The sequence below is a fragment of the Ascaphus truei genome, unplaced genomic scaffold (genome assembly GCF_040206685.1).
Source record: "Ascaphus truei isolate aAscTru1 unplaced genomic scaffold, aAscTru1.hap1 HAP1_SCAFFOLD_1884, whole genome shotgun sequence".
Taxonomy (NCBI): Eukaryota; Metazoa; Chordata; class Amphibia; order Anura; family Ascaphidae; genus Ascaphus; species Ascaphus truei.
Window position 1 is genome coordinate 33,521 of NW_027454787.1, and position 26,237 is coordinate 59,757.

General features: G+C 51.0%; 1 protein-coding gene across 1 annotated transcript in view; it reads right to left on the reverse strand.

Annotated features, from left to right (window-relative positions):
- The window catches only part of TRMT1 (tRNA methyltransferase 1), a 30,421-nt gene extending 4,976 nt beyond the window's left edge, over positions 1-25,445 (reverse strand). The window contains exons 1-7 of the mRNA XM_075582100.1: positions 25,366-25,445; positions 23,359-23,428; positions 22,417-22,551; positions 21,710-21,795; positions 20,588-20,696; positions 15,491-15,567; positions 12,593-12,712 (exon numbers count right to left, since the gene is read on the reverse strand). Coding sequence (XP_075438215.1) covers positions 12,593-12,712; positions 15,491-15,567; positions 20,588-20,696; positions 21,710-21,795; positions 22,417-22,551; positions 23,359-23,428; positions 25,366-25,394 — 626 coding nt within the window. The 5' untranslated portion in view covers positions 25,395-25,445. The remainder of the gene's footprint in view (positions 1-12,592; positions 12,713-15,490; positions 15,568-20,587; positions 20,697-21,709; positions 21,796-22,416; positions 22,552-23,358; positions 23,429-25,365) is intronic.
- Positions 25,446-26,237: the final 792 nt, after the last annotated feature.

Sequence of the window (26,237 nt, forward strand, 5' to 3'; positions counted from 1 at the left end):
AGTATAATAGGGTCAGTGACACCTCCCTGTGATGGGATAAGAGGGCGTCTCACACACGGGGTTCCTATAAGTATAATAGGGTCAGTGACACCTCCCTGTGATGGGATAAGAGGGCGTCTCACACACGGGGTTCCTATAAGTATAATAGGGTCAGTGACACCTCCCTGTGATGGGATAAGAGGGCATCTCACACACGGGGTTCCTATAAGTATAATAGGGTCAGTGACACCTCCCTGTGAGGGGATAAGAGGGCGTCTCACACACGGGGTTCCTATAAGTATAATAGGGTCAGTGGAGGTGCATGCTGGGAAGCAAGGAGCATGGAAGCTTGAACTGAGAGCTCTGTGCCTCACTCCCTGTTTTTCTAAAAAAAACGAACAACAAAACTGGCAAGACTTGAATAAAAACACCACCTTATACTAACTAAACATCCAGGATGTCAAAAAAGATAGCTAAAACCCCTAAAAAAAAGGGGCTCCCAGAGTATTTTGGCAGAGCTAAACCGAGCAGAGCCACGGCAGCAAGGGCACCCACCTCCCGCACTGGATCAGAATCAGAGGAGGAGGGGGATACAGGGGAGGATCAGGGTCTGCTGCCGGTAAGACGCTGCGATTTTGAAAGACTATATACAGACTTAAAATCCATGTTGCAGGCTGAAATTAGAGCCCTGGGAAAGGAGGTAGGGAGCCTGGGGGCAAGAACGCAGGAGCTTGAAGTGAAGGTGGATGCTAACGCCAAGGTTGGCCTGCGCAATACAAAAAAGACAGCGGACCTGCAGGCGCAAATTAACGAATTAAAAGACAGACAAGAAGACGCAGAAAACCGCGACCGGCGCAACAATGTCCGCCTACGGGGCGTCCCAGAGACTGTGGGAGACTGTGAGGAGTTCGTGGCGCGGTGGCTCGCCCATATGTGCCCGGATTCCCCGCAAGATAAACTGGGAATGGATAGATGCCATCGGGCTCTCCGGTCAAAGCCACAACCAACAGAACGACCGCGGGACATTATAGTGCGGCTCCATCACTATAAGACCAGGGAAGCGGTGCTGCAGCACGCAAGGAATGCACCCCTGAGAGAATTTGAGGGCATCAAAATTGCAGTATTCCAGGACATTGCCCCAATTACATTAGCCCGGAGAAGAGAGCTGTGGCCCATAACTAAATGCCTCAGGGATAAGGCCATCCGCTATCGTTGGCTATTTCCCTTCGGGCTGATGGTGATTAAAAATGGACGCCCAATCAGCATGAAAGCCCCTGGAGAAGGTGAGGCATTTCTGAAGAAGCTGGGGCTGCGGCTGACCCCCACGGGATCCGAGACGGAAGAACCGGCCCCGGGCCCATCCTGGACCACGGTCGGAAGCACAGCTGATGAAGGGGCCACTCACGGAGGAGGAAACGTATAATTACTATGTTCCACCACAGTTTGAATTCTAATAAAGTTGACAGTTCGGTGTTCGAAAAATCAGGAAAACTACACCTTTGCCCTGGACTAATGTGCTTCGCACCCCCCCCCCCCCTGACAGAGCCGGTGGATGTCGCATGCCCGGGACGTCAGGCGCCTGTTAAAAAATCTTTTGGACTCACCTCGTGGCGGTGGCATGGCTCTCAAGATGGCGGAGACAGCACAGACGGAGTGGAACGCAGAACCAGGAAGGCGGGAGGATCGAGGTGAGCGGGAAGCCATGCAGAGGATGCGTCTGCCTCGGCGGGTTGTCAAATCCAAGATGGCGTCCGGAGGAAATACGTCACCGGAAGGGGCGGGACCCAGAGCGGCCATCTTGGAGGTGGCGCGAAGCAGAGGAAACCCTAGCGGGACGTCATTTTAAAGAGCCGGATGCAACAGCGCCGACGATTGAGGGAGCGGCCACCGAGAGGAAGAGACCCCGGACACCTACACACAGGCTGGAGGGAGAAGGCGACGGAGCATGGCGCAGGGCTCGACTGCACCAGAGGACATTAAAAGAAATTGTTGTGGTCTTGATGTACTGCGGAGCTAAGGGGGGTAGAGGGGTGAGAGATCGGAAAGCCGGAGAGGCAGATAAGAAGGGCACGGGTAGCGCAGATAGGGGGGGGTAATACAGAGGAGGGGAGGGAAAGTGAAAGTGGGAAAGTGAGGTGAGAAGGAAGGAGGGGGAAGGGTAATAGGGCGAGACAGGATGGGGTAAATAGGTTAAGTAGGTGGTTCAGGGCAAGTGGTTAGGATGAGAGGAGCAGTAGGTAGATGAGTTGGAGGAGGGATCAGAGAGGGGAGGAGTATGGAGGAGTAGCAGAGAGGAGTAAGTAGGTTGTTGGGAAAGGAGGGAGAAGTGATATATTGGAAGGTAAGAGTACGTTAGCTTAAGAGAAGGATTTATGGAAGTGCTGGAGAGAGATAAGGGAAGGGGAAGAGATTAAATAGGAGAAAGTCAGAGGTGAGAAGGTAATGCACTCGCGGGAAGGTAGATGGTGAGTATAGGAAAGAGATCAAAAGGCCTCAGGTAAACAAAATACACTTGATTCCGGTGCAATCAACTAACCAGATGCAGTTCGTCTCTATATGAGGTGGTCCCGCTCATTGAGGTCAACAGCCACTGAAAGTGGAGGGATATATAGGACCAGACCAAGCAAAGGCCGGAGGCGCCACACAGAGACACAGAGGCGTGATTATTAGCTCCAATTAGGGGTACAAGGATAATGTATTACAAGGGGGAGAGGTAGGTTACCGTAAAGGGGAGTACGTAGGGCAAAGGAATGATCATAAGAAAGCATTGTTTGCTAGTTGTTGTTTGAAGATTTTATAGGAGGGAGGCCGGATAGCGGGGTTCGAGCCTGCTTATGTTCCTGCATGGACCGACAGCCGGAGCGGGAAAGGACATCAACCCCAATGACCGGCAAAGTCCCTTGGGAGGGGATTCCAGTGAGGGAGGGAGGGGGGCAGGGGGGGAGGGAGTACCTGGCCGCCTACACGGAGTACCCAAGGGCGATGGTCTCACAGCCGGGGTATTGGTACCGAGGCTCTGAGACCACTGTTTATATGTGTTGTTTATGTCTGTCTGGATGTTCCCCCCCCTCCCTCATGTATCTTCCCCCCCATAGTGCACCAAACTACAGGAAGATGGAGAACTACAGATCCCCAGAAGCAGTTGGAGTATGCGGACCAACGAACGGCCCAGATGACCTCGCCAATGGAGCACACCTCTTCTGCAGACAAGGATGAGTAATGAACTAATAATGATTACACACAATGTCAAAGGGTTTAACAGCCCGGTTAAACGTAGAATCGCATTTAAAGAGTATAGCCGCCTGAAAGCCGATATACTTTTTCTACAAGAAACCCACTTTTCACACTCCAATCACCCGAAATATCTAGACAAAAACTACAGAACTTTTTATCTGGCCTCTAACAAGGCAAAGAAAAGAGGAGTGGCTATTTTAGTACACAATAAACTAGCGTTAGATATAAATAAACAATATGCGGACCCGGAAGGTCGTTATATCATCCTTACGGGGATGGTACAAAGTCAACCTCTGACATTAGCGTCAGTCTACGCCCCGTGCGAGACGAGCGCTACATTCTTTACACAGTTCTTTAATAAACTACACACTGTCGCGAAGGGACATATCTTCATAGCAGGCGATCTTAACCGCACACTAGACTCTGACCTGGACAGATGTACGAGACCTAACCCATCCCACAAACAGGACGTACTAACCATACATAAGGGTATGCAAGACTGTCAGCTAATTGATATCTGGCGGGAACAACATCCTAATGCACGGGAATATACCTTTTATTCCCACCCACACAATCGCTACAGTCGGATAGATTACCTCCTGGTATCCAATAGAGTGGTCCCAGTGGTAGGGCACACAAAGATCCATGGAATCTCGTGGTCCGACCATGCACCGGTAGAGCTGCGGTGCACATTAGACGCCTTAGACAGACCTGGAGCAAACTGGAAGCTCAACGAACTCCTCCTTAAATGCCCCGTAACTGCAAAAGAGATTGGTGAGCGAATCCAAGTATATTTTAAGGACAATAAAGGCAGTGTGTCGGCTCAATCCACCCTATGGGAGGCTCATAAGGCTACCATGAGAGGGGTGTTGATGACCATAGCAGGAAAAAGAAAGAGAGCAAAAGAGGCGAAAGTAAAAGAGCTACGTGAGAAATTGGCACATCTCACTGCTCAACACAAAACGCACAAGGATAAATTGGTTTGGAAAGAACTGAGCGACACTAAAATTAAACTTAACCTGGTCCTGACCTCTCAGGCCGAGAAGGAGTTGGCATGGTCAAAGCGCAGATTCTATGAGAAAGCCAACAAGCCAGATACCTTATTAGCCAATAAGCTCCGAAACAAGCTTCCAAATTACCGTATAGCATCCATCAAATCTCAGGGGGGGGACCTTACCTCCGATCCTCGACAAATAGTGGAGGTGTTTAAAAATTATTATGCCACACTATACGACGGAGATAAGGTCAGCCACACACAAAAGACCGCAGCAACTTTGAACAAATTCCTAAATGAGGCAAATCTACCTACCTTGAGCAGCGAGGAGCGGGAGGCACTCCAGGGCGACTTCACCCTTGAGGAAGTAACGGAGGTAATGAAGTCCCTTAAACCCGCTAAAGCCCCTGGTCCAGACGGATTTTCAAATTTATATTATAAGAAATTTGTCAAGATTCTGGCTCCCCACTTGTTGTCCCTATTTAATGGGATTCTAGCAGGAGAGCCCCTCCCGGCACAGATGCTCCAGGCGTCTATCTCTGTGATCCACAAAACCGGTAAGGACCCGGCAGACGTCAAGAGCTACCGGCCAATATCCCTGATCAATTCGGACACTAAAATCTTCTCAAAATTGTTAGCTAACAGGGTGGGCATTGTCCTTCCGGGGTTGATTCACCCGGATCAAGTAGGCTTTATTGAGGGCAGGCAGGTGGCAGACAATACTAGGCGGATTGTAGATTTGATTGATTTGGCAAAAAAGAAAAATATCCCGTCTATGTTGTTGAGTCTGGACGCCGAAAAGGCCTTTGATAGGATTGACTGGCCCTTCCTCAGGGAGACGCTGGGGGCGTTTGGGTTCTCGGGGCGCCTCCTAGAGGCAATACTAGCCCTTTACAATGGTCCCACTGCAAGGGTACGACACCAAGGGTTCCCCTCGGAGATATTCAACATCCGTAGCGGGACAAGACAAGATTGCCCACTTTCACCGTCAATATTTGCCCTCTGCATAGAACGGTTAGCGGCTCATATCAGAGCGAGCCCAGATATAACAGGGATAGATATAGGGGAGCAGCATCATAAAGTAGCGCTATACGCAGACGATGTAATCTTGACACTGTCAAAACCCCTCACCTCCTTGCCCAACGTCTTTGCGATCTTGGGAACTTTCAGCTTGGTGTCGGGGTTTAAAATTAACCAGGCCAAGTCGGAAGCGCTTAACATCAATCTACCCAAGCCGGTCGAAAAACTGATAGAGCTCAACTTCAATTTTAAATGGCAACCCTCCGCTATCAAATATTTAGGGGTATATATCACAAAGGACTACAATACACTATATAAAGCAAATTTCCCGAGAATAGTGAAGAAACTGCAGGAAGATCTCAGGGTTTGGGCGGGCTATGGCATATCGTGGTTTGGGCGGATCAATAGTGTCAAAATGAACCTGCTGCCTAAACTATTATATCTGTTTCAAGCACTCCCGATACCTCTTGTTAGGACTGAGGTCCTCACGCTGCAGGCTCGCATTATTCAATTTATTTGGAATAAAAAAAGCCCACGAATTGCGAAAAGCATACTGACAAAACCAGTAACAAGAGGAGGGTTAGCGGTACCTTGCTTGTTGGCATACCACAAGGCGGCACAATTATGCCAAATTGTCCAGTGGCACTCGAACCCAGCAAATAGAAGATGGGTGGCCCTAGAAACAGAATGCTGCGCGCCAGTAAAACTGCACGATCTGATTTGGCTTCCAAAACAGTGCAAGAAATCAATAGGGATGCCACTCTGTGCAATTGCGAACTCGCTAGCGGTCTGGGAGTCATCTAAATTTAAAGCTAAATTGACCACACGACAGTCGTTGATGACCCCCCTGGTGGGAAATCCGGATTTTGCTCCAGGGCTGTTAGGTGACAAATTTGTAAAATGGACGCAAGCGGGGTACTTACGATTAAAGGACCTGGAAGGACGTAAATATATCAAGACGTTCGATATGATTAAGGATGAGAAAAAGCTACCCAACACAGAATTATTTAGATTCCTCCAGGTTAGGGCTTTCTATAATAAATTCCCGGTTCGCCCAGCACGAACCAATTTCGAACAGCTGTGTTCCAGAGAGACGGACACAAGAGGACTAACTTCTCGGATGTACAGGGAGGTAGTCTGTCCGAAGACTTCCGACGCCCCCCGACTGAAATACATGCGACAGTGGGAGACAGATTTAGGGGAGACACTAGAGGACGAGGAATGGGTTCAGATACTACAGGCAGCTGCCAAAAGCTCAATTTGTGCCACGTTGAAGGAGAACGCATATAAAGTCCTAATGCGGTGGTACCATACCCCATTGAAATTATCTAAATTTATCAAGGACTATTCCCCGCTCTGCCCAAAACAGTGTGGGGAAACGGCTGATTTAAAACATATGCTGTGGTCTTGCCCGAAAGTGGTCCCGATTTGGGAATCTATTAGAGATTGGCTAGAAAGAATCCTCAACTTGGAGATCCCCCTGGACCCGTGGCTGTTCCTCGTGGGCAGACGGCCTCAGGACGTGTCTAACGCGACACTCAAATTGGTTGCACATTTCGCAACCGCCACGAGGTGTGAGATCACAGCAGTATGGAGACAACAGGAATTACCCACTATAGCTAAAATCAGGAACAGAATTTGGCATGTCTGCCAGATGGAACAGTTGACGAGTTGGATCAACGACTCTGGCTCCAAATTTCTAAACGTATGGGCCCCATGGCTGGCCCAAACAGACATCCCGGGGGTGGACGCCGCCACAATTTTGCATTAATATAGATAAATGCGTTCTCCTTGGACAAAGCAGACCAGACGAGATGATGACATAGCGACGGAGAACATAGAACCACCGGGATATCCACAACACACCCTAGCGTACACATAGAGCTAATAGCAGATCCTCCGCTCCGATGCAGCAGTTACAGGTGCCCCCCACCCCCACCCACCCTAATGTGTCTCACCCCAGTCTAGTTTGTCCTGTCCGTCTTAGTGATGTGGTTTACGTGTGGTTTGTTACGTCTGTCTCATGTCCTGTCTACGTGTCACTGTTTTGCTGACAAAATTGGGTATTCTGTAACGTATGCCAATAGGTGGTGATATTATGTATGCTCTGTAATACCAAATAAAAATGAGAGTTATAAAAAAAAATAATAGGGTCAGTGACACCTCCCTGTGAGGGGATAAGAGGGCGTCTCACACACGGGGTTCCTATAAGTATAATAGGGTCAGTGACACCTCCCTGTGATGGGATAAGAGGGCGTCTCACACACGGGGTTCCTATAAGTTTAATAGGGTCACTGACACCTCACTGTGATGGGATAAGAGGGCGTCTCACACACGGGGTTCCTATAAGTATAATAGGGTCAGCGACGCCTCCCTGTGAGGGGATAAGAGGGCGTCTCACACACGGGGTTCCTATAAGTATAATAGGGTCAGTGACACCTCCCTGTGAGGGGATAAGAGGGCGTCACACACACGGGGTTCCTATAAGTATAATAGGGTCAGTGACACCTCCCTGTGAGGGGATAAGAGGGCGCCTCACACACGGGGTTCCTATAAGTATAATAGGGTCAGTGACACCTCCCTGTGATGGGATAAGAGGGCGTCTCACACACGGGGTTCCTATAAGTATAATAGGGTCAGTGACACCTCCCTGTGAGGGGATAAGAGGGCGTCACACACACGGGGTTCCTATAAGTATAATAGGGTCAGTGACACCTCCCTGTGATGGGATAAGAGGGCGTCTCACACACGGGGTTCCTATAAGTTTAATAGGGTCACTGACACCTCCCTGTGAGGGGATAAGAGGGCGTCTCACGCACGGGGTTCCTATAAGTATAATAGGGTCACTGACACCTCCCTGTGATGGGATAAGAGGACGTCTCACACACGGGGTTCCTATAAGTATAATAGGGTCAGTGACACCTCCCTGTGATGGGATAAGAGGGCGTCTCACACACGGGGTTCCTATAAGTATAATAGGGTCAGTGACACCTCCCTGTGATGGGATAAGAGGGCGTCTCACACACGGGGTTCCTATAAGTATAATAGGGTCAGTGACACCTCCCTGTGATGGGATAAGAGGGCGTCTCACACACGGGGTTCCTATAAGTATAATAGGGTCAGTGAGGCCTCCCTGTGATGGGATAAGAGGGCGTCTCACACACGGGGTTCCTATAAGTATAATAGGGTCAGCGACACCTCACTGTGATGGGATAAGAGGGCGTCTCACACACGGGGTTCCTATAAGTATAATAGGGTCAGTGACACCTCCCTGTGATGGGATAAGAGGGCGTCTCACACACGGGGTTCCTATAAGTATAATAGGGTCAGTGACACCTCCCTATGATGGGATAAGAGGGCGTCTCACACACGGGGTTCCTATAAGTTTAATAGGGTCACTGACACCTCCCTGTGAGGGGATAAGAGGGCGTCTCACACACGGGGTTCCTATAAGTATAATAGGGTCACTGACACCTCCCTGTGATGGGATAAGAGGACGTCTCACACACGGGGTTCCTATAAGTATAATAGGGTCAGTGACACCTCCCTGTGATGGGATAAGAGGGCGTCTCACACACGGGGTTCCTATAAGTATAATAGGGTCAGTGACACCTCCCTGTGATGGGATAAGAGGGCGTCTCACACACGGGGTTCCTATAAGTATAATAGGGTCAGTGACACCTCCCTGTGATGGGATAAGAGGGCGTCTCACACACGGGGTTCCTATAAGTATAATAGGGTCAGTGAGGCCTCCCTGTGATGGGATAAGAGGGCGTCTCACACACGGGGTTCCTATAAGTATAATAGGGTCAGTGACACCTCCCTGTGATGGGATAAGAGGGCGTCTCACACACGGGGTTCCTATAAGTATAATAGGGTCAGTGACACCTCCCTGTGAGGGGATAAGAGGGCGTCTCACACACGGGGTTCCTATAAGAATAATAGGGTCAGTGACACCTCCCTGTGATGGGATAAGAGGGCGTCTCACACACGGGGTTCCTATAAGTATAATAGGGTCAGCGACACCTCCCTGTGAGGGGATAAGAGAGCGTCTCACACACGGGGTTCCTATAAGTATAATAGGGTCAGTGACACCTCCCTGTGATGGGATAAGAGGGCGTCTCACACACGGGGTTCCTATAAGTATAATAGGGTCAGCGATACCTCCCTGTGAGGGGATAAGAGGGCGTCTCACACACGGGGTTCCTATAAGTATAATAGGGTCAGTGACACCTCTCTGTGATGGGATAAGAGGGCGTCTCACACACGGGGTTCCTATAAGTATAATAGGGTCAGTGACACCTCCCTGTGAGGGGATAAGAGAGCGTCTCACCCACGGGGTTCCTATAAGTGTAATAGGGTCAGTGACACCTCCCTGTGATGGGATAAGAGGGCGTCTCACACACGGGGTTCCTATAAGTATAATAGGGTCAGTGACACCTCCCTGTGAGGGGATAAGAGGGCGTCACACACACGGGGTTCCTATAAGTATAATAGGGTCAGTGACACCTCCCTGTGAGGGGATAAGAGGGCGCCTCACACACGGGGTTCCTATAAGTATAATAGGGTCAGTGACACCTCCCTGTGATGGGATAAGAGGGCGTCTCACACACGGGGTTCCTATAAGTATAATAGGGTCAGTGACACCTCCCTGTGAGGGGATAAGAGGGCGTCACACACACGGGGTTCCTATAAGTATAATAGGGTCAGTGACACCTCCCTGTGATGGGATAAGAGGGCGTCTCACACACGGGGTTCCTATAAGTATAATAGGGTCAGTGACACCTCCCTGTGATGGGATAAGAGGGCGTCTCACACACGGGGTTCCTATAAGTTTAATAGGGTCACTGACACCTCCCTGTGAGGGGATAAGAGGGCGTCTCACACACGGGGTTCCTATAAGTATAATAGGGTCACTGACACCTCCCTGTGATGGGATAAGAGGACGTCTCACACACGGGGTTCCTATAAGTATAATAGGGTCAGTGACACCTCCCTGTGATGGGATAAGAGGGCGTCTCACACACGGGGTTCCTATAAGTATAATAGGGTCAGTGACACCTCCCTGTGATGGGATAAGAGGGCGTCTCACACACGGGGTTCCTATAAGTATAATAGGGTCAGTGACACCTCCCTGTGATGGGATAAGAGGGCGTCTCACACACGGGGTTCCTATAAGTATAATAGGGTCAGTGAGGCCTCCCTGTGATGGGATAAGAGGGCGTCTCACACACGGGGTTCCTATAAGTATAATAGGGTCAGCGACACCTCACTGTGATGGGATAAGAGGGCGTCTCACACACGGGGTTCCTATAAGTATAATAGGGTCAGTGACACCTCCCTGTGATGGGATAAGAGGGCGTCTCACACACGGGGTTCCTATAAGTATAATAGGGTCAGTGACACCTCCCTATGATGGGATAAGAGGGCGTCTCACACACGGGGTTCCTATAAGTTTAATAGGGTCACTGACACCTCCCTGTGAGGGGATAAGAGGGCGTCTCACACACGGGGTTCCTATAAGTATAATAGGGTCACTGACACCTCCCTGTGATGGGATAAGAGGACGTCTCACACACGGGGTTCCTATAAGTATAATAGGGTCAGTGACACCTCCCTGTGATGGGATAAGAGGGCGTCTCACACACGGGGTTCCTATAAGTATAATAGGGTCAGTGACACCTCCCTGTGATGGGATAAGAGGGCGTCTCACACACGGGGTTCCTATAAGTATAATAGGGTCAGTGACACCTCCCTGTGATGGGATAAGAGGGCGTCTCACACACGGGGTTCCTATAAGTATAATAGGGTCAGTGAGGCCTCCCTGTGATGGGATAAGAGGGCGTCTCACACACGGGGTTCCTATAAGTATAATAGGGTCAGTGACACCTCCCTGTGATGGGATAAGAGGGCGTCTCACACACGGGGTTCCTATAAGTATAATAGGGTCAGTGACACCTCCCTGTGAGGGGATAAGAGGGCGTCTCACACACGGGGTTCCTATAAGAATAATAGGGTCAGTGACACCTCCCTGTGATGGGATAAGAGGGCGCCTCACACACGGGGTTCCTATAAGTATAATAGGGTCAGCGACGCCTCCCTGTGATGGGATAAGAGGGCGTCTCACACACGGGGTTCCTATAAGTATAATAGGGTCAGTGACACCTCCCTGTGATGGGATAAGAGGGTGTCTCACACACGGGGTTCCTATAAGTATAATAGGGTCAGTGGCACCTCCCTGTGATGGGATAAGAGGGCGTCTCAAACACGGGATTCCTATAAGTATAATAGGGTCAGTGACACCTCCCTGTGATGGGATAAGAGGGCGTCTCACACACGGGGTTCCTATAAGTATAATAGGGTCAGTGACACCTCCCTGTGATGGGATAAGAGGGCGTCTCACACACGGGGTTCCTATAAGTATAATAGGGTCAGTGACACCTCCCTGTGATGGGATAAGAGGACGTCTCGCACACGGGGTTCCTATAAGTATAATAGGGTCAGTGACACCTCCCTGTGAGGGGATAAGAGGGCGTCTCACACGGGGTTCCTATAAGTATAATAGGGTCAGTGACACCTCCCTGTGAGGGGATAAGAGGGCGTCTCACACACGGGGTTCCTATAAGTATAATAGGGTCAGTGACACCTCCCTGTGATGGGATAAGAGGGCGTCTCACACACGGGGTTCCTATAAGTATAATAGGGTCAGTGACACCTCCCTGTGATGGGATAAGAGGACGTCTCGCACACGGGGTTCCTATAAGTATAATAGGGTCAGTGACACCTCCCTGTGATGGGATAAGAGGGCGTCTCACACACGGGGTTCCTATAAGTATAATAGGGTCAGTGACACCTCCCTGTGATGGGATAAGAGGACGTCTCGCACACGGGGTTCCTATAAGTATAATAGGGTCAGTGACACCTCCCTGTGATGGGATAAGAGGGCGTCTCACACGGGGTTCCTATAAGTATAATAGGGTCAGTGACACCTCCCTGTGAGGGGATAAGAGGGCGTCTCACACACGGGGTTCCTATAAGTTAATAGGGTCAGCGACACCTCCCTGTGATGGGATAAGAGGGCGTCTCACACACGGGGTTCCTATAAGTATAATAGGGTCAGTGAGACCTCCCTGTGATGGGATAAGAGGACGTCTCACACACGGGGTTCCTATAAGTATAATAGGGTCAGCGACACCTCCCTGTGAAGGGGTAAGAGGGCGTCTCACACACGGGGTTCCTATAAGTATAATAGGGTCAGTGACACCTCCCTGTGATGGGATAAGAGGGCGTCGCACACACAGGGTTCCTATAAGTATAATAGGGTCAGTGACACCTCCCTGTGAGGGGATAACAGAGCCTCCTTACCCTGCTTTGGCTCGTGCTTTTGGACCCCAGTTGGCTTCTGGGTTTTCCTGGAACCTTTTCAAACCCAATTTCCGGGATTTGGGATTAGAGTCTTCTCGGATGTCAAAACAGGCCTCAATCCTGCACCCCAATAAATACAGAGATACATGCGACATATTACTCAAGATCCCGCCCCAGAGGTGGCTGCACCATGTATAACTGTAATAGAAAGGCGCTGTATAATACACAGATATTACTCAGGATCCCGCCCCAGAGGTGGCTGCACCGTGTATAACTGTAATAGAAAGGCGCTGTATAATACACAGATATTACTCAGGATCCTGCCCCAGAGGTGGCTGCACCGTGTGTAACTGTAATAGAAAGGCGCTGTATAATACACAGATATTACTCAGGATCCCGCCCCAGAGGTGGCTGCACCGTGTGTAACTGTAATAGAAAGGTGCTGTATAATACACAGGTATTACTCAGGATCCCGCCCCAGAGGTGGCTGCACCGTGTATAACTGTAATAGAAAGGCGCTGTATAATACACAGATATTACTCAGGATCCCGCCCCAGAGGTGGCTGCACCGTGTGTAACTGTAATAGAAAAGCGCTGTATAATACACAGATATTACAGGATCCCGCCCCAGAGGTGGCTGCACCGTGTATAACTGTAATAGAAAGGCGCTGTATTATACACAGATATTACTCAGGATCCCGCCCCAGAGGTGGCTGCACCGTGTATAGCTGTAATAGAAAGGCGCTGTATAATACACGGATATTACTCAGGATCCCGCCCCAGAGGTGGCTGCACCGTGTATAACTGTAATAGAAAGGCGCTGTATAATACACAGATATTACTCAGGATCCCGCCCCAGAGGTGGCTGCACCGTGAATAACTGTAATAGAAAGGCGCTGTATAATACACAGATATTACTCAGGGTCCTGCCCCAGAGGTGGCTGCACCGTGTATAAGTGTAATAGAAAGGCGCTGTATAATACACAGATATTACTCAGGATCCCGCCCCAGAGGTGGCTGCACCGTGTATAAGTGTAATAGAAAGGCGCTGTATAATACACAGATATTACTCAGGATCCCGCCCCAGAGGTGGCTGCACCGTGTATAGCTGTAATAGAAAGGCGCTGTATAATACACAGATATTACCCAGGATCCCGCCCCAGAGGTGGCTGCACCGTGTATAACTGTAATAGAAAGGCGCTGTATAATACACAGATATTACTCAGGATCCCACCCCAGAGGTGGCTGCACCGTATATAACTGTAATAGAAAGGCGCTGTATAATACACAGGTATTACTCAGGATCCCGCCCCAGAGGTGGCTGCACCGTGTATAACTGTAATAGAAAGGCGCTGTATAATACACAGATATTACTCGGGATCCCGCCCCAGAGGTGGCTGCACCGTGTACAACTGTAATAGAAAGGCGCTGTATAATACACAGATATTACTCAGGATCCCGCCCCAGAGGTGGCTGCACCGTGTGTAACTGTAATAGAAAAGTGCTGTATAATACACAGATATTACTCAGGGTCCCGCCCCAGAGGTGGCTGCACCGTGTATAACTGTAATAGAAAGGCGCTGTATAATACACAGATATTACTCCGGTTCCCGCCCCAGAGGTGGCTGCACCGTGTATAACTGTAATAGAAAGGCGCTGTATAATACACAGATATTACTCAGGATCCCGCCCCAGAGGTGGCTGCACCGTGTATAACTGTAATAGAAAGGCGCTGTATAATACACGGATATTACTCAGGGTCCCGCCCCAGAGGTGGCTGCACCGTGTATAACTGTAATAGAAAGGCGCTGTATAATACACAGATATTACTCAGGATCCCGCCCCAGAGGTGGCTGCACCGTGTATAACTGTAATAGAAAGGGGCTGTATAATACACAGATATTACTCAGGATCCTGCCCCAGAGGTGGCTGCACCGTGTATAACTGTAATAGAAAGGCGCTGTATAATACACAGGTATTACTCAGGATCCCGCCCCAGAGGTGGCTGCACCGTGAATAACTGTAATAGAAAGGCGCTGTATAATACACAGATATTACTCAGGATCCCGCCAGAGGTGGCTGCACCGTGTATAACTGTAATAGAAAGGCGCTGTATAATACACAGATATTACTCAGGATCCCGCCCCAGAGGTGGCTGCACCGTGTATAACTGTAATAGAAAGGCGCTGTATAATACACAGATATTACTCAGGATCCCGCCCCAGAGGTGGCTGCACCGTGAATAACTGTAATAGAAAGGCGCTGTATAATACACAGATATTACTCAGGATTCCGCCCCAGAGGTGGCTGCACCGTGTATAACTGTAATAGAAAGGCGTTGTATAATACACAGATATTACTCAGGGTCCCGCCACCGTGTATAACTGTAATAGAAAGGCGCTGTATAATACACAGATATTACCCAGGATCCCGCCCCAGAGGTGGCTGCACCGTGTATAACTGTAATAGAAAGGCGCTGTATAATACACAGATATTACTCAGGATCCCGCCCCAGAGGTGGCTGCACCGTGTATAACTGTAATAGAAAGGCGCTGTATAATACACAGGTATTACTCAGGATCCCGCCCCAGAGGTGGCTGCACCGTGTATAACTGTAATAGAAAGGCGCTGTATAATACACAGATATTACTCAGGGTCCCGCTCCAGAGGTGGCTGCACCGTATATAACTGTAATAGAAAGGCGCTGTATAATACACAGGTATTACTCAGGATCCCGCCCCAGAGGTGGCTGCACCGTGTATAACTGTAATAGAAAGGCGCTGTATAATACACAGATATTACTCAGGGTCCCGCTCCAGAGGTGGCGGCACCGTGTATAAGTGTAATAGAAAGGCGCTGTATAATACACAGGTATTACTGACGGGCTGCGAGCATTACCCCGGCTCCTTGCTCAGGATGTGATACGCTGGGCTGGTCACAGAGAGTTTCTCTCTCTTCACAGGATTCTGCTTCTCCTGCAAGGAATAAGGCACAGAAACACACACAGGCTCAGAGGGAGAGAGAGGGAAGGGGGGGAGAGAGAAGGGGGGGAAAGAGGAGGGGGGAGAGAGGAGGGGGGAGAGAGGAGGGGGGGATAGAGATGGGGGGGGGAGAGAAAAGGGGGGGAGAGAGGAGGGGGGGGAGAGAAAAGGGGGGGAGAGAGGAGGGGGGGGAGAGAAAAGGGGGGGAGAGAGGAGGGGGGGAGAGAGGAGGGGGGAGAGAGGAGGGGGGAGAGAGAGGAGGGGGGAGAGAGGAGAGACACGAGAGATACCTGTAGACACATACACAGATCGGTCGACAGACAGACAAACACACACACAGACACACCCCGACAGACAGACAAACACACACACACACACACACACCGACAGACAGACTTCCTTCACTACAAATTTATGCTATCCTGTTTCAACTCTGCCCTCTCGCAAGCTAAACAAGCCTACTTTTCTTCACTAATCAACACACACAAGTCTAACCCAAGCTGACTCTTCTTCACTAATCAACATGCACAAGTCTAACCCACGCCGACTCTTCTGTCTTTGTCTCTCTACTCAAACCACCCTCAGCTGCCTCTCCTTCTTCCTCCATCTCCGCCCAGGACTTTGCCGACTATTTTAAGGAAAAGGTGGAATCCATACGGCAGAACATCCCCTCTGTTTCCTCCTCCCATCCTACACCTCTTCCTTCTCCCACTACCACGTGCCCTCTTGACCCCATTCCCTCCCATCTCCTAAAACCTCTTGGTCCTACTATAATCCCTACGCTCACACACATTTTTAACTCCTCCCTCTGCTCTGGAACCTTTCCATCCTCCTTCAAACATGCAACAGTCATACCATTACTCAAAAATAGCAAGCTTGACCCTACCTGTCTTTCTAACTATCGACCTGTCTCCCTCCTGCCTTTTGGCTCTAAACTCCTTGAACGTCTTGTATTCTCTCGCTTGCTCCATTTTCTCAACACCTATTCTCTCCTAGACCCTCTACAATCTGGCTTCCGCACTGCTCACTCCACTGAAACAGACCTCCGTCTTTGGCAGCATGGAGGTCATTACACTCTGCTCATATTACTCGACCTCTCTGCAGCATCTGACACCGTGGACCACCCTCTTCTCCTTCACATTCTCCATACTCTTGGTAATCGGAACAAAGCTCTATCCTGGATCTCATCCTACCTCTCCCATCGTACTTTGTGTCTGTTCTGCTAACACCTCCTCCTCTATTGATCTCTCTGTGGGGGTACCCCAGGGCTCTGTCCTGGGACCTCTTCTCTTTTCTCTGTACACACTCTCTCTAGGTGACCTAATCACATCTCTTGGGTTTAAATATCACCTCTATGCTGACGACACACAAATTTACTTTTGAACCCCTGACCTTACACCAAACCAAAGTTTCTGAATGTCTCTCTGCTATATCATCCTGGATGGCCCTCCGCCGCCTTAAACTCAACATGGCTAAAACAGAGCTCCTCATACTTCCTCCCAAACCTGGCCCTACTACCTCCTTCCACATTACTGTTGGAAGTACCATCATTCACCCAGTAGCCCAAGCACGCTGCCTAGGGGTCACACTCGACTCCTCTCTCACATTCGCCCCTCACATTCAAAACGTTTCTAAAACCTGTCGCTTTTTCCTCCGCAATTTAACAAAGATACGCCCTTTCCTCTGCTGCTCGACTGCTAAAACTCTGACTCAGGCCCTCATTCTCTCCCGTCTTGATTACTGCAACCTCCTGCTGTCCGGCCTTCCTGCCTCTCACCTGTCTCCCCTACAATCTATCCTAAACGCTGCTGCCAGAATCACTCTACAGTACTCCAGAGAGAGAGAGAGAGAGAGACTGAGAGACGCACAGACAGACAGAGAGACAGAGAGACGCACAGACAGAGAGAGAGACAGAGAGACGCACAGACAGAGAGAGAGAGACAGACACAGAGAGAGAGCCAGACAGAGAGACGCACAGACAGACAGAGAGACGCACAGACAGACAGAGAGACGCACAGACAGACAGAGAGACGCACAGACAGACAGAGAGACGCACAGACAGACAGAGAGAGACACAGACACCGACAGACAGAGAGAGACACAGAGATAGAGAGACACAGACAGAGAGACAGAGAGAGACACAGACATAGAGACAGAGAGACACACAGAGAGACACACAGACAGACACACACACAGAGACAGAGACACACAGAGACACACAGACAGACAGAGACACGCACAGACAGACAGAGAGACGCACAGACAGACAGAGAGACGCACAGACAGACAGAGAGACGCACAGACAGACAGAGAGACACAGTCAGACAGAGAGACACAGACAGACACACAGACAGACAGAGAGACACACAGACAGACAGAGAGACACACAGACAGACAGAGAGACACACAGACAGACAGAGAGACACACAGACAGACAGAGAGACACACAGACAGACAGAGAGACACACAGACAGACAGACAGACACAGAGAGACGCACGGACAGACACAGAGAGACGCACAGACAGACAGAGACGCACAGACAGACAGAGACACACAGACAGACAGAGACACACAGACAGACAGAGACACACAGACAGACAGAGACACACCGACAGACAGAGAGACACACCGACAGACAGAGAGACACACCGACAGACAGAGAGACACACCGACAGACAGAGAGACACACCGACAGACAGAGAGACACACCGACAGACAGAGAGACACACCGACAGACAGAGAGACACACCGACAGACAGAGAGACACACCGACAGACAGAGAGACACACCGACAGACAGAGAGACACACCGACAGACAGAGAGAGAGACAGACACCGACAGACAGAGAGAGACACAGACACCGACAGACAGAGAGAGACACAGAGATAGAGAGAGACAGACAGAGAGACAGAGAGACACACAGAGAGACACACAGACAGACACACAGAGACACACAGAGACACACAGACAGACACACACACAGAGACAGAGACACACAGACAGACAGAGACACACAGACAGACAGAGAGACGCACAGACAGACAGAGAGACGCACAGACAGACAGAGAGACGCACAGACAGACAGAGAGATGCACAGACAGACAGAGAGACGCACAGACAGACAGAGAGACACAGTCAGACAGAGAGACACAGACAGACACACAGACAGACAGAGAGACACACAGACAGACAGAGAGACACACAGACAGACAGAGAGACACACAGACAGACAGAGAGACACACAGACAGACAGAGAGACACACAGACAGACAGAGAGACACACAGACAGACAGAGAGACACACAGACAGACAGACACAGAGAGACGCACGGACAGACAGAGACACACAGACAGACAGAGACACACAGACAGACAGAGACACACAGACAGACAGAGAGACACACAGACAGACAGAGAGACACACCGACAGACAGAGAGACACACCGACAGACAGAGAGACACACCGACAGACAGAGAGACACACCGACAGACAGAGAGACACACCGACAGACAGAGAGACACACCGACAGACAGAGAGACACACCGACAGACAGAGAGACACACCGACAGACAGAGAGACACACCGACAGACAGAGAGACACACCGACAGACAGAGAGATACACAGACACCGACAGACAGAGAGAGACACAGACACAGAGAGATAGAGAGACACAGACAGAGAAACACAGACATAGAGACAGAGAGACACACAGAGAGACACAGACACACAGAGAGACACAGACAGACAAAGACACACAGACAGACGCACAGACAGACAGAGAGACGCACAGACAGACAGAGAGACACAGACAGACAGAGAGACAGACAGACAGAGAGACAGACAGACAGAGAGACACACAGACAGACAGAGACAGACAGACGCACAGACAGACAGACAGACACACACAGACAGACAGAGAGACACACAGGCAGACAGAGACACACACAGACACAGAGAGACACACAGACAGACAGAGAGACACTCAGGCAGACAGAGACACACACAGACACAGAGAGACACACACAGACAAACAGACAGACAGACACAGAGAGACACGCATAGACACAGAGAGACACACACAGACAGACAGACAGACACAGACAGACAGACACACACAGACACAGAGAGACACACACAGAGACAGACACAGAGACAGACACAGAGACAGACACAGAGACAGACACAGAGACAGACACAGAGACAGACACAGAGACAGACACACACACAGACAGAGAGACAGACAGAGAGACAGACACAGACAGACACACACAGACAGACAGAGAGACACACAGGCAGACAGAGACACACACAGACACAGAGAGACACACACAGACAGACAGAGAGACACACAGGCAGACAGAGACACACACAGACACAGAGAGACACACACAGACACAGAGAGACACACAGGCAGACAGAGACACACACAGACAGACAGAGAGACACACACAGACACAGAGAGACACACACAGACAGACAGAGACACACACAGACACAGAAAGACACACAGACAGACAGAGAGACACACACAGACACAGAGAGACACACACAGACAGACAGACACAGAGAGACACACAGACAGAGAGACAGACAGACACAGAGAGACAGACAGACACAGAGAGACACACAGACAGAGAGACAGACACAGAGACAGAGAGACAGACAGACAGACACAGAGAGACACACAGACAGAGAGACAGACACAGAGACAGCAGACAGACACACAGACAGACAGAGAGACAGACAGACACAGAGAGACAGACAGACACAGAGAGACACACAGACAGAGAGACAGACACAGAGACAGAGAGACAGACACAGAGACAGAGACAGAGAGACAGACACAGAGACAGAGAGACAGACAGACAGACACAGAGAGACACACAGACAGAGAGACAGACACAGAGACAGAGAGACAGACAGACAGACACAGACAGACAGACAGACAGACAGACAGACCTCTGACCAAGAAGAGCTGAGGTTTGGGGACTGATGAGGGTCCCGGGACTCACCCAGCACCTCATTATATCCCAGATGAGGGAAGGGGGGGCGTCCGTCTTGATTGCGTTTTTACAGGCGTGTGAAAGAGACACACGGTGACCTGCGTGTAACAGCGCCGAGCTGCGGGGGAGAGCGGACGGGACGTACTGTTATACACAGGGGAGCGGGATATATAGAGATATATACATACACTGAGACACTATATAATGCATGGGGGAGGGGGAGATTATATATATATATATATATATATATATATATATATATATATACACACACACACATACACACTTATTTATATGTGTGTGTGTGTGTGTGTGTGTGTGTGTGTGTGTGTGTGTGTGTGTGTGTGTGTGTGTGTGTGTGTGTGTAAGTGTGTGTGTGTGTGTGTATGTAAGTGTGTGTGTGTGTGTGTGTGTATGTAAGTGTGTGTGTGTGTGTGTGTGTATGTAAGTGTGTGTGTGTGTGTGTGTGTGTGTGTGTGTGTAAGTGTGTGTGTGTGTAAGTGTGTGTGTATGTAAGTGTGTGTGTATGTAAGTGTGTGTGTGTGTGTGTGTGTGTGTGTGTGTGTGTGTGTGTGTGTAAGTGTGTGTAAGTGTGTGTATATGTATGTAAGTGTGTGTGTATGTGTGTATGTAAGTGTGTGTGTATGTAAGTGTGTGTGTATGTAAGTGTGTGTGTATGTAAGTGTGTGTGTGTATGTAAGTGTGTGTGTGTATGTAAGTGTGTGTGTGTATGTAAGTGTGTGTGTATGTAAGTGTGTGTGTATGTAAGTGTGTGTGTGTAAGTGTGTGTAAGTGTGTATGTAAGTGTGTGTATGCAAGTGTGTGTGTATGTGTGTATGTAAGTGTGTGTGTGTGTGTGTGTGTATGTGTGTATGTACGTGTGTGTGTGTGTGTGTGTGTGTGTGTGTGTATGTAAGTGTGTGTGGTGTGGGCGAGTGTGTGTGTGTGTGTGTGTGTGTGTGTGTGTGTGTGTGTATGTAAGTGTGTGTGGTGTGGGCATGTATGAGTGTGTGTGTGTGTGTGTGTGTGTGTGTGTGTGTGTATGTGGCGTGGGCGTTCACACACTGAGGGAGTATAGCTATATACACACAAACTGCAAAGACCTGGACAGTTCCTCCCCGTACCACTCACCGGAACTGCAGCAGTGACGGAGTACTGCAGTGTATCACGCTGCTCAGGTTATCCAGCGTGTAGTACAGAGGCACGTCACACAGCTCCTGAGAGGGACACACAGTTACTCCAAACAAGGGGCACAATACATGTCCCATAGCTCCCTCCTGTCTGTGTCAGTGTGTCACCCTGCGGGGGGAGGTACAGGCTCCATGTCCCATAGCTCCCTCCTGTCTGTGTCACTGTGTCACCCTGCGGGGGGAGGTACAGGCTCCATGTCCCATAGCTCCCTCCTGTCTGTTTCACCCTGCGGGGGGAGGGACAGACTCCGTGTCCCATAGCTCCCTCCTGTCTGTGTCACTGTGTCACCCTGCGGGGGGAGGGACAGACTCCATGTCCCATAGCTCTCTCCTGTCTGTGTCACTGTGTCACCCTGCGGGGGGAAGGACAGACTCCAGGTCCCATAGCTCCCTCCTGTCTGTGTCACTGTGTCACCCTGCGGGGGGAAGGACAGACTCCAGGTCCCATAGCTCCCTCCTGTCTGTGTCACTGTGTCACCCTGCGGGGGGAGGGACAGACTCCATGTCCCATAGCTCCCTCCTGTCTGTGTCACTGTGTCACCCTGGGGGGGAGGGACAGACTCCATGTCCCATAGATCCCTCCTGTCTGTGTCACTGTGTCACCCTGCGGGGGGAGGGACAGGCTCCGTGTCCCCCCGCGGCTCTCACCTCGGTCGCCATGCTCAGCACTCCCTGTATTCGCTCTGCCGTCCGGAAGCGCGTCGGATTTCGCTGCATGGCCGATAAGACGCGCTGCACGAAATCCGTGTCGTGGAGACCCTCCGCCCACATCGGCCCCCCGACCTGAAACCAGCAGACGGGGTAATGAACCGCTGCACTGTATAATGATGCCGAGTATCTATACACTAATAACGAACGCGCCGCGCTGTATAATGATGCTGAGTATCTATACACTGATAATGAGCACGTCGCACTGTATAATGATGCTGAGTATCTCTATACACTGATAATGAACACGCTGCACTGTATAATGATGCAGAGTATCTCTATACACTGATAATGAACACGCCGCGCTGTATAATGATGCTGAGTATCTATACACTGATAATGAACACGCTGCGCTGTATAATGATGACGAGTATCTATACACTGATAATGAACACGCTGCGCTGTATAATGATGCTGAGTATCTCTATACACTGATAATCAACATGCTGCGCTGTATAATGATGCTGAGTATCTCTATACACTGATAATGAACACGCCGCGCTGCATAATGATGCCGAGTATCTATACACTGATAATGAACACGCCGCGCTGTATAATGATGCTGAGTATCTCTATACACTGATAATGAACACGCCGCGCTGTATAATGATGCTGAGTATCTCTAAACACTGATAATGAGCACGCTGCGCTGTATAATGGTGCCAAGTATCTCTAAACACTGATAATGAGCATGCTGCACTATATAATGATGGTGAGTATCTCTATACACTGATAATGAACACGCCGCGCTGTATAATGATGGTGAGTATCTCTATACACTGATAATACACACGCCGCGCTGTATAGTGGTGCAGAGTATCTGTATACACAGATAATGCACCCGCCGCGCTGCATAATGGTGCAGAGTATCTATACATTTACCTGGTGCTTCTGCTGGCAGAATTGGCAGCTCAGTCCCACGGGGGGGCCAGTCCCAGCGGAGAACTTCACACTGTCCAGGGGGGGGGGGGGAGATATAGGGGTGAGGGTTTCGGGGGCGTCCCCCCCACAAACACACACACAGAGACACACACACACAGAGACACACACACACACACAGAGACACACAGACACACACAGACAGAGACACACACACACACAGAGACACACACACACACACACACACAGAGACACGCACACAGAGACACACACACACACACAGAGACACACACACACACAGAGACACACACACACACAGAGACACACACACAGAGACACACACACACACACACACACACAGAGACACACACACACACACACACACAGAGAGAGACAGAAAGACACAGGCTGTGTATCCCTGTGCCCAGCCCTAGAGGTGCCAGGCTGTGTATCCCTGTGTCCGGTCCTAGAGGTGCCAGGCTCTGTATCCCTGTGTCCGGTCCTAGAGGTGCCAGGCTCTGTATCCCTGTGTCCTGCCCTAGAGGTGCCAGGCTCTATACCCCTGTACCCAGCCCTAGAGGTGCCAGGTTCTGTATCCCTGTGCCCAGCCCTAGAGGTGCCAGGCTCTGTATCCCTGTGTCTTGTCCTAGAGGTGCCAGGCTCTGTATCCCTGTGCCCAGCCCTAGAGGTGCCAGGCTCTGTATCCCTGTGCCCAGCCCTAGAGGTGCCAGGCTGTGTATCCCCTGTGTCCAGCCCTAGAGGTGCCAGGCTCTGTATCCCCTGTGTCCTGCCCTAGAGGTGCCAGGCTCTGTATCCCCTGTGCCCAGCCCTAGAGGTGGCAGGCTCTGTATCCCTGTGCCCAGCCCTAGAGGTGCCAGGCTCTGTATCCCTGTGCCCAGTCCTAGAGGTGCCAGGCTCTGTATCCCTGTGCCCAGCCCTAGAGGTGCCAGGCTCTGTATCCCTGTGTCCAGCCCTAGAGGTGCCAGTCTCTGTATCCCTGTGCCCAGCCCTAGAGGTGCCAGGCTCTGTATCCCTGTGCCCAGCCCTAGAGGTGCCAGGCTCTGTATCCCCTGTGTACTGCCCTAGAGGTGCCAGGCTCTGTATCCCCTGTGCCCAGCCCTAGAGGTGCCAGGCTCTGTATCCCTGTGCCCAGCCCTAGAGGTGCCAGGCTGTGTATCCCTGTGCCCAGCCCTAGAGGTGCCAGGCTGTGTATCCCTGTGCCCAGCCCTAGAGGTGCCAGGCTGTGTATCCCTGTGCCCAGCCCTAGAGGTGCCAGGCTCTGTATCCCTGTGCCCAGCCCTAGAGGTGCCAGGCTGTGTATCCCTGTGCCCAGCCCTAGCGGTGCCAGGCTCTGTATCCCTGTGCCCAGCCCTAGAGGTGCCAGGCTCTGTATCCCTGTGTCCTGCCCTAGAGTATCCCTGTGCCCAGCCCTAGAGGTGCCAGGCTGTGTATCCCTGTGCCCAGCCCTAGAGGTGCCAGGCTGTGTATCCCTGTGCCCAGCCCTAGAGGTGCCAGGCTCTGTACCCCTGTACCAGCCCTAGAGGTGCCAGGCTCTGTACCCCTGTACCAGCCCTAGAGGTGCCAGACTGTGTATCCCTGTGTCCTGCCCTAGAGGTGCCAGGCTCTGTATCCCCGTGTCCTGCCCTAGAGGTGCCAGGCTGTGTATCCCTGTGCCCAGCCCTAGAGGTGCCAGGCTCTGTACCCCTGTACCAGCCCTAGAGGTGCCAGGCTCTGTACCCCGGTACCAGCCCTAGAGGTGCCAGGCTGTGTATCCCTGTGTCCTGCCCTAGAGGTGCCAGGCTCTGTATCCCGTGTCCTGCCCTAGAGGTGCCAGGCTGTGTATCCCTGTGCCCAGCCCTAGAGGTGCCAGGCTGTGTATCCTGTGCCCAGTCCTAGAGGTGCCAGGCTCTGTATCCCTGTGCCCAGTCCTAGAGGCTCTGTATCTGTATTTGGGGGGGGGGGGGGGCTGCACGTTGAGTGACTCCTCCTCCAGTCCCTGGGGTGACTCACTTGTTTCCTTGGTTGGTGGCTCTCCCCATACGCTGCAGATGGTACGTCCCACAGCCCACGCAGTTGTACACCAGGCCTGCTTACTGCCGGGGAGAAAGGGGGGGGAGAGAGAGAAGGGGGGGTAGGAGTGAGAGAGTGAGAGAGAGAATGGGTGGGAGAGAGTGAGAGAGAGAGAAGGGGGGTGGGAGAGAGTGAGAGAGTGAGAGAGTGAGAGAGAGAGAGAGAGAGAGAGAGAGAGAGAGAGAGAGAGAGAATGGGTGGGAGAGAGTGAGAGAGAGAGAGAGAGAGAGAGAGAGAGAGAGAGAGAGAGAGAGAGAGAGAGAGAGAGAGAGAGAGAGAGAGAGAGAGAGAGAGAGAGAGAGAGAGAGAGAATGGGTGGGAGAGAGTGAGAGAGAGAGAAGGGGTGGAGAGAGTGAATGGGGGGTATAGAGAGAAGGGGAGGGTGTAAGAGAGAGAGAGAAGGGGGGGTGGGAGTGAGAGAGTGGGAGAGAGAGAAGGGGTGGGAGAGAGTGAATGGGGGGTATAGAGAGAAGGGGAGGGTGTAAGAGAGAGAGAAGGGGGTGATTGAGAGAGAGGGAGAAGGGGGGTGTCAGAGAGGAAGGGAAGAAAGAGTGGGAGTGAGATAGAGACGAGGGGGGAGTGAGATAGAGACGAGGGGGGCGGAATAGAAGGGGGAGGGAGAAAGAGGGAGGGAAAGGGGGGGGGAAACAGAGAGAGAGGGAGGGAATGGGGGGGGAGACAGAGAGAGAGGGAGGGAATGGGGGGGAGACAGAGAGAGAGGGAGGGAATGGGGGGGAGACAGAGAGAGAGGGAGGGAATGGGGGGGGAGACAGAGAGACGGGGAGGGAATGGGGGGGAGACAGAGAGAGAGG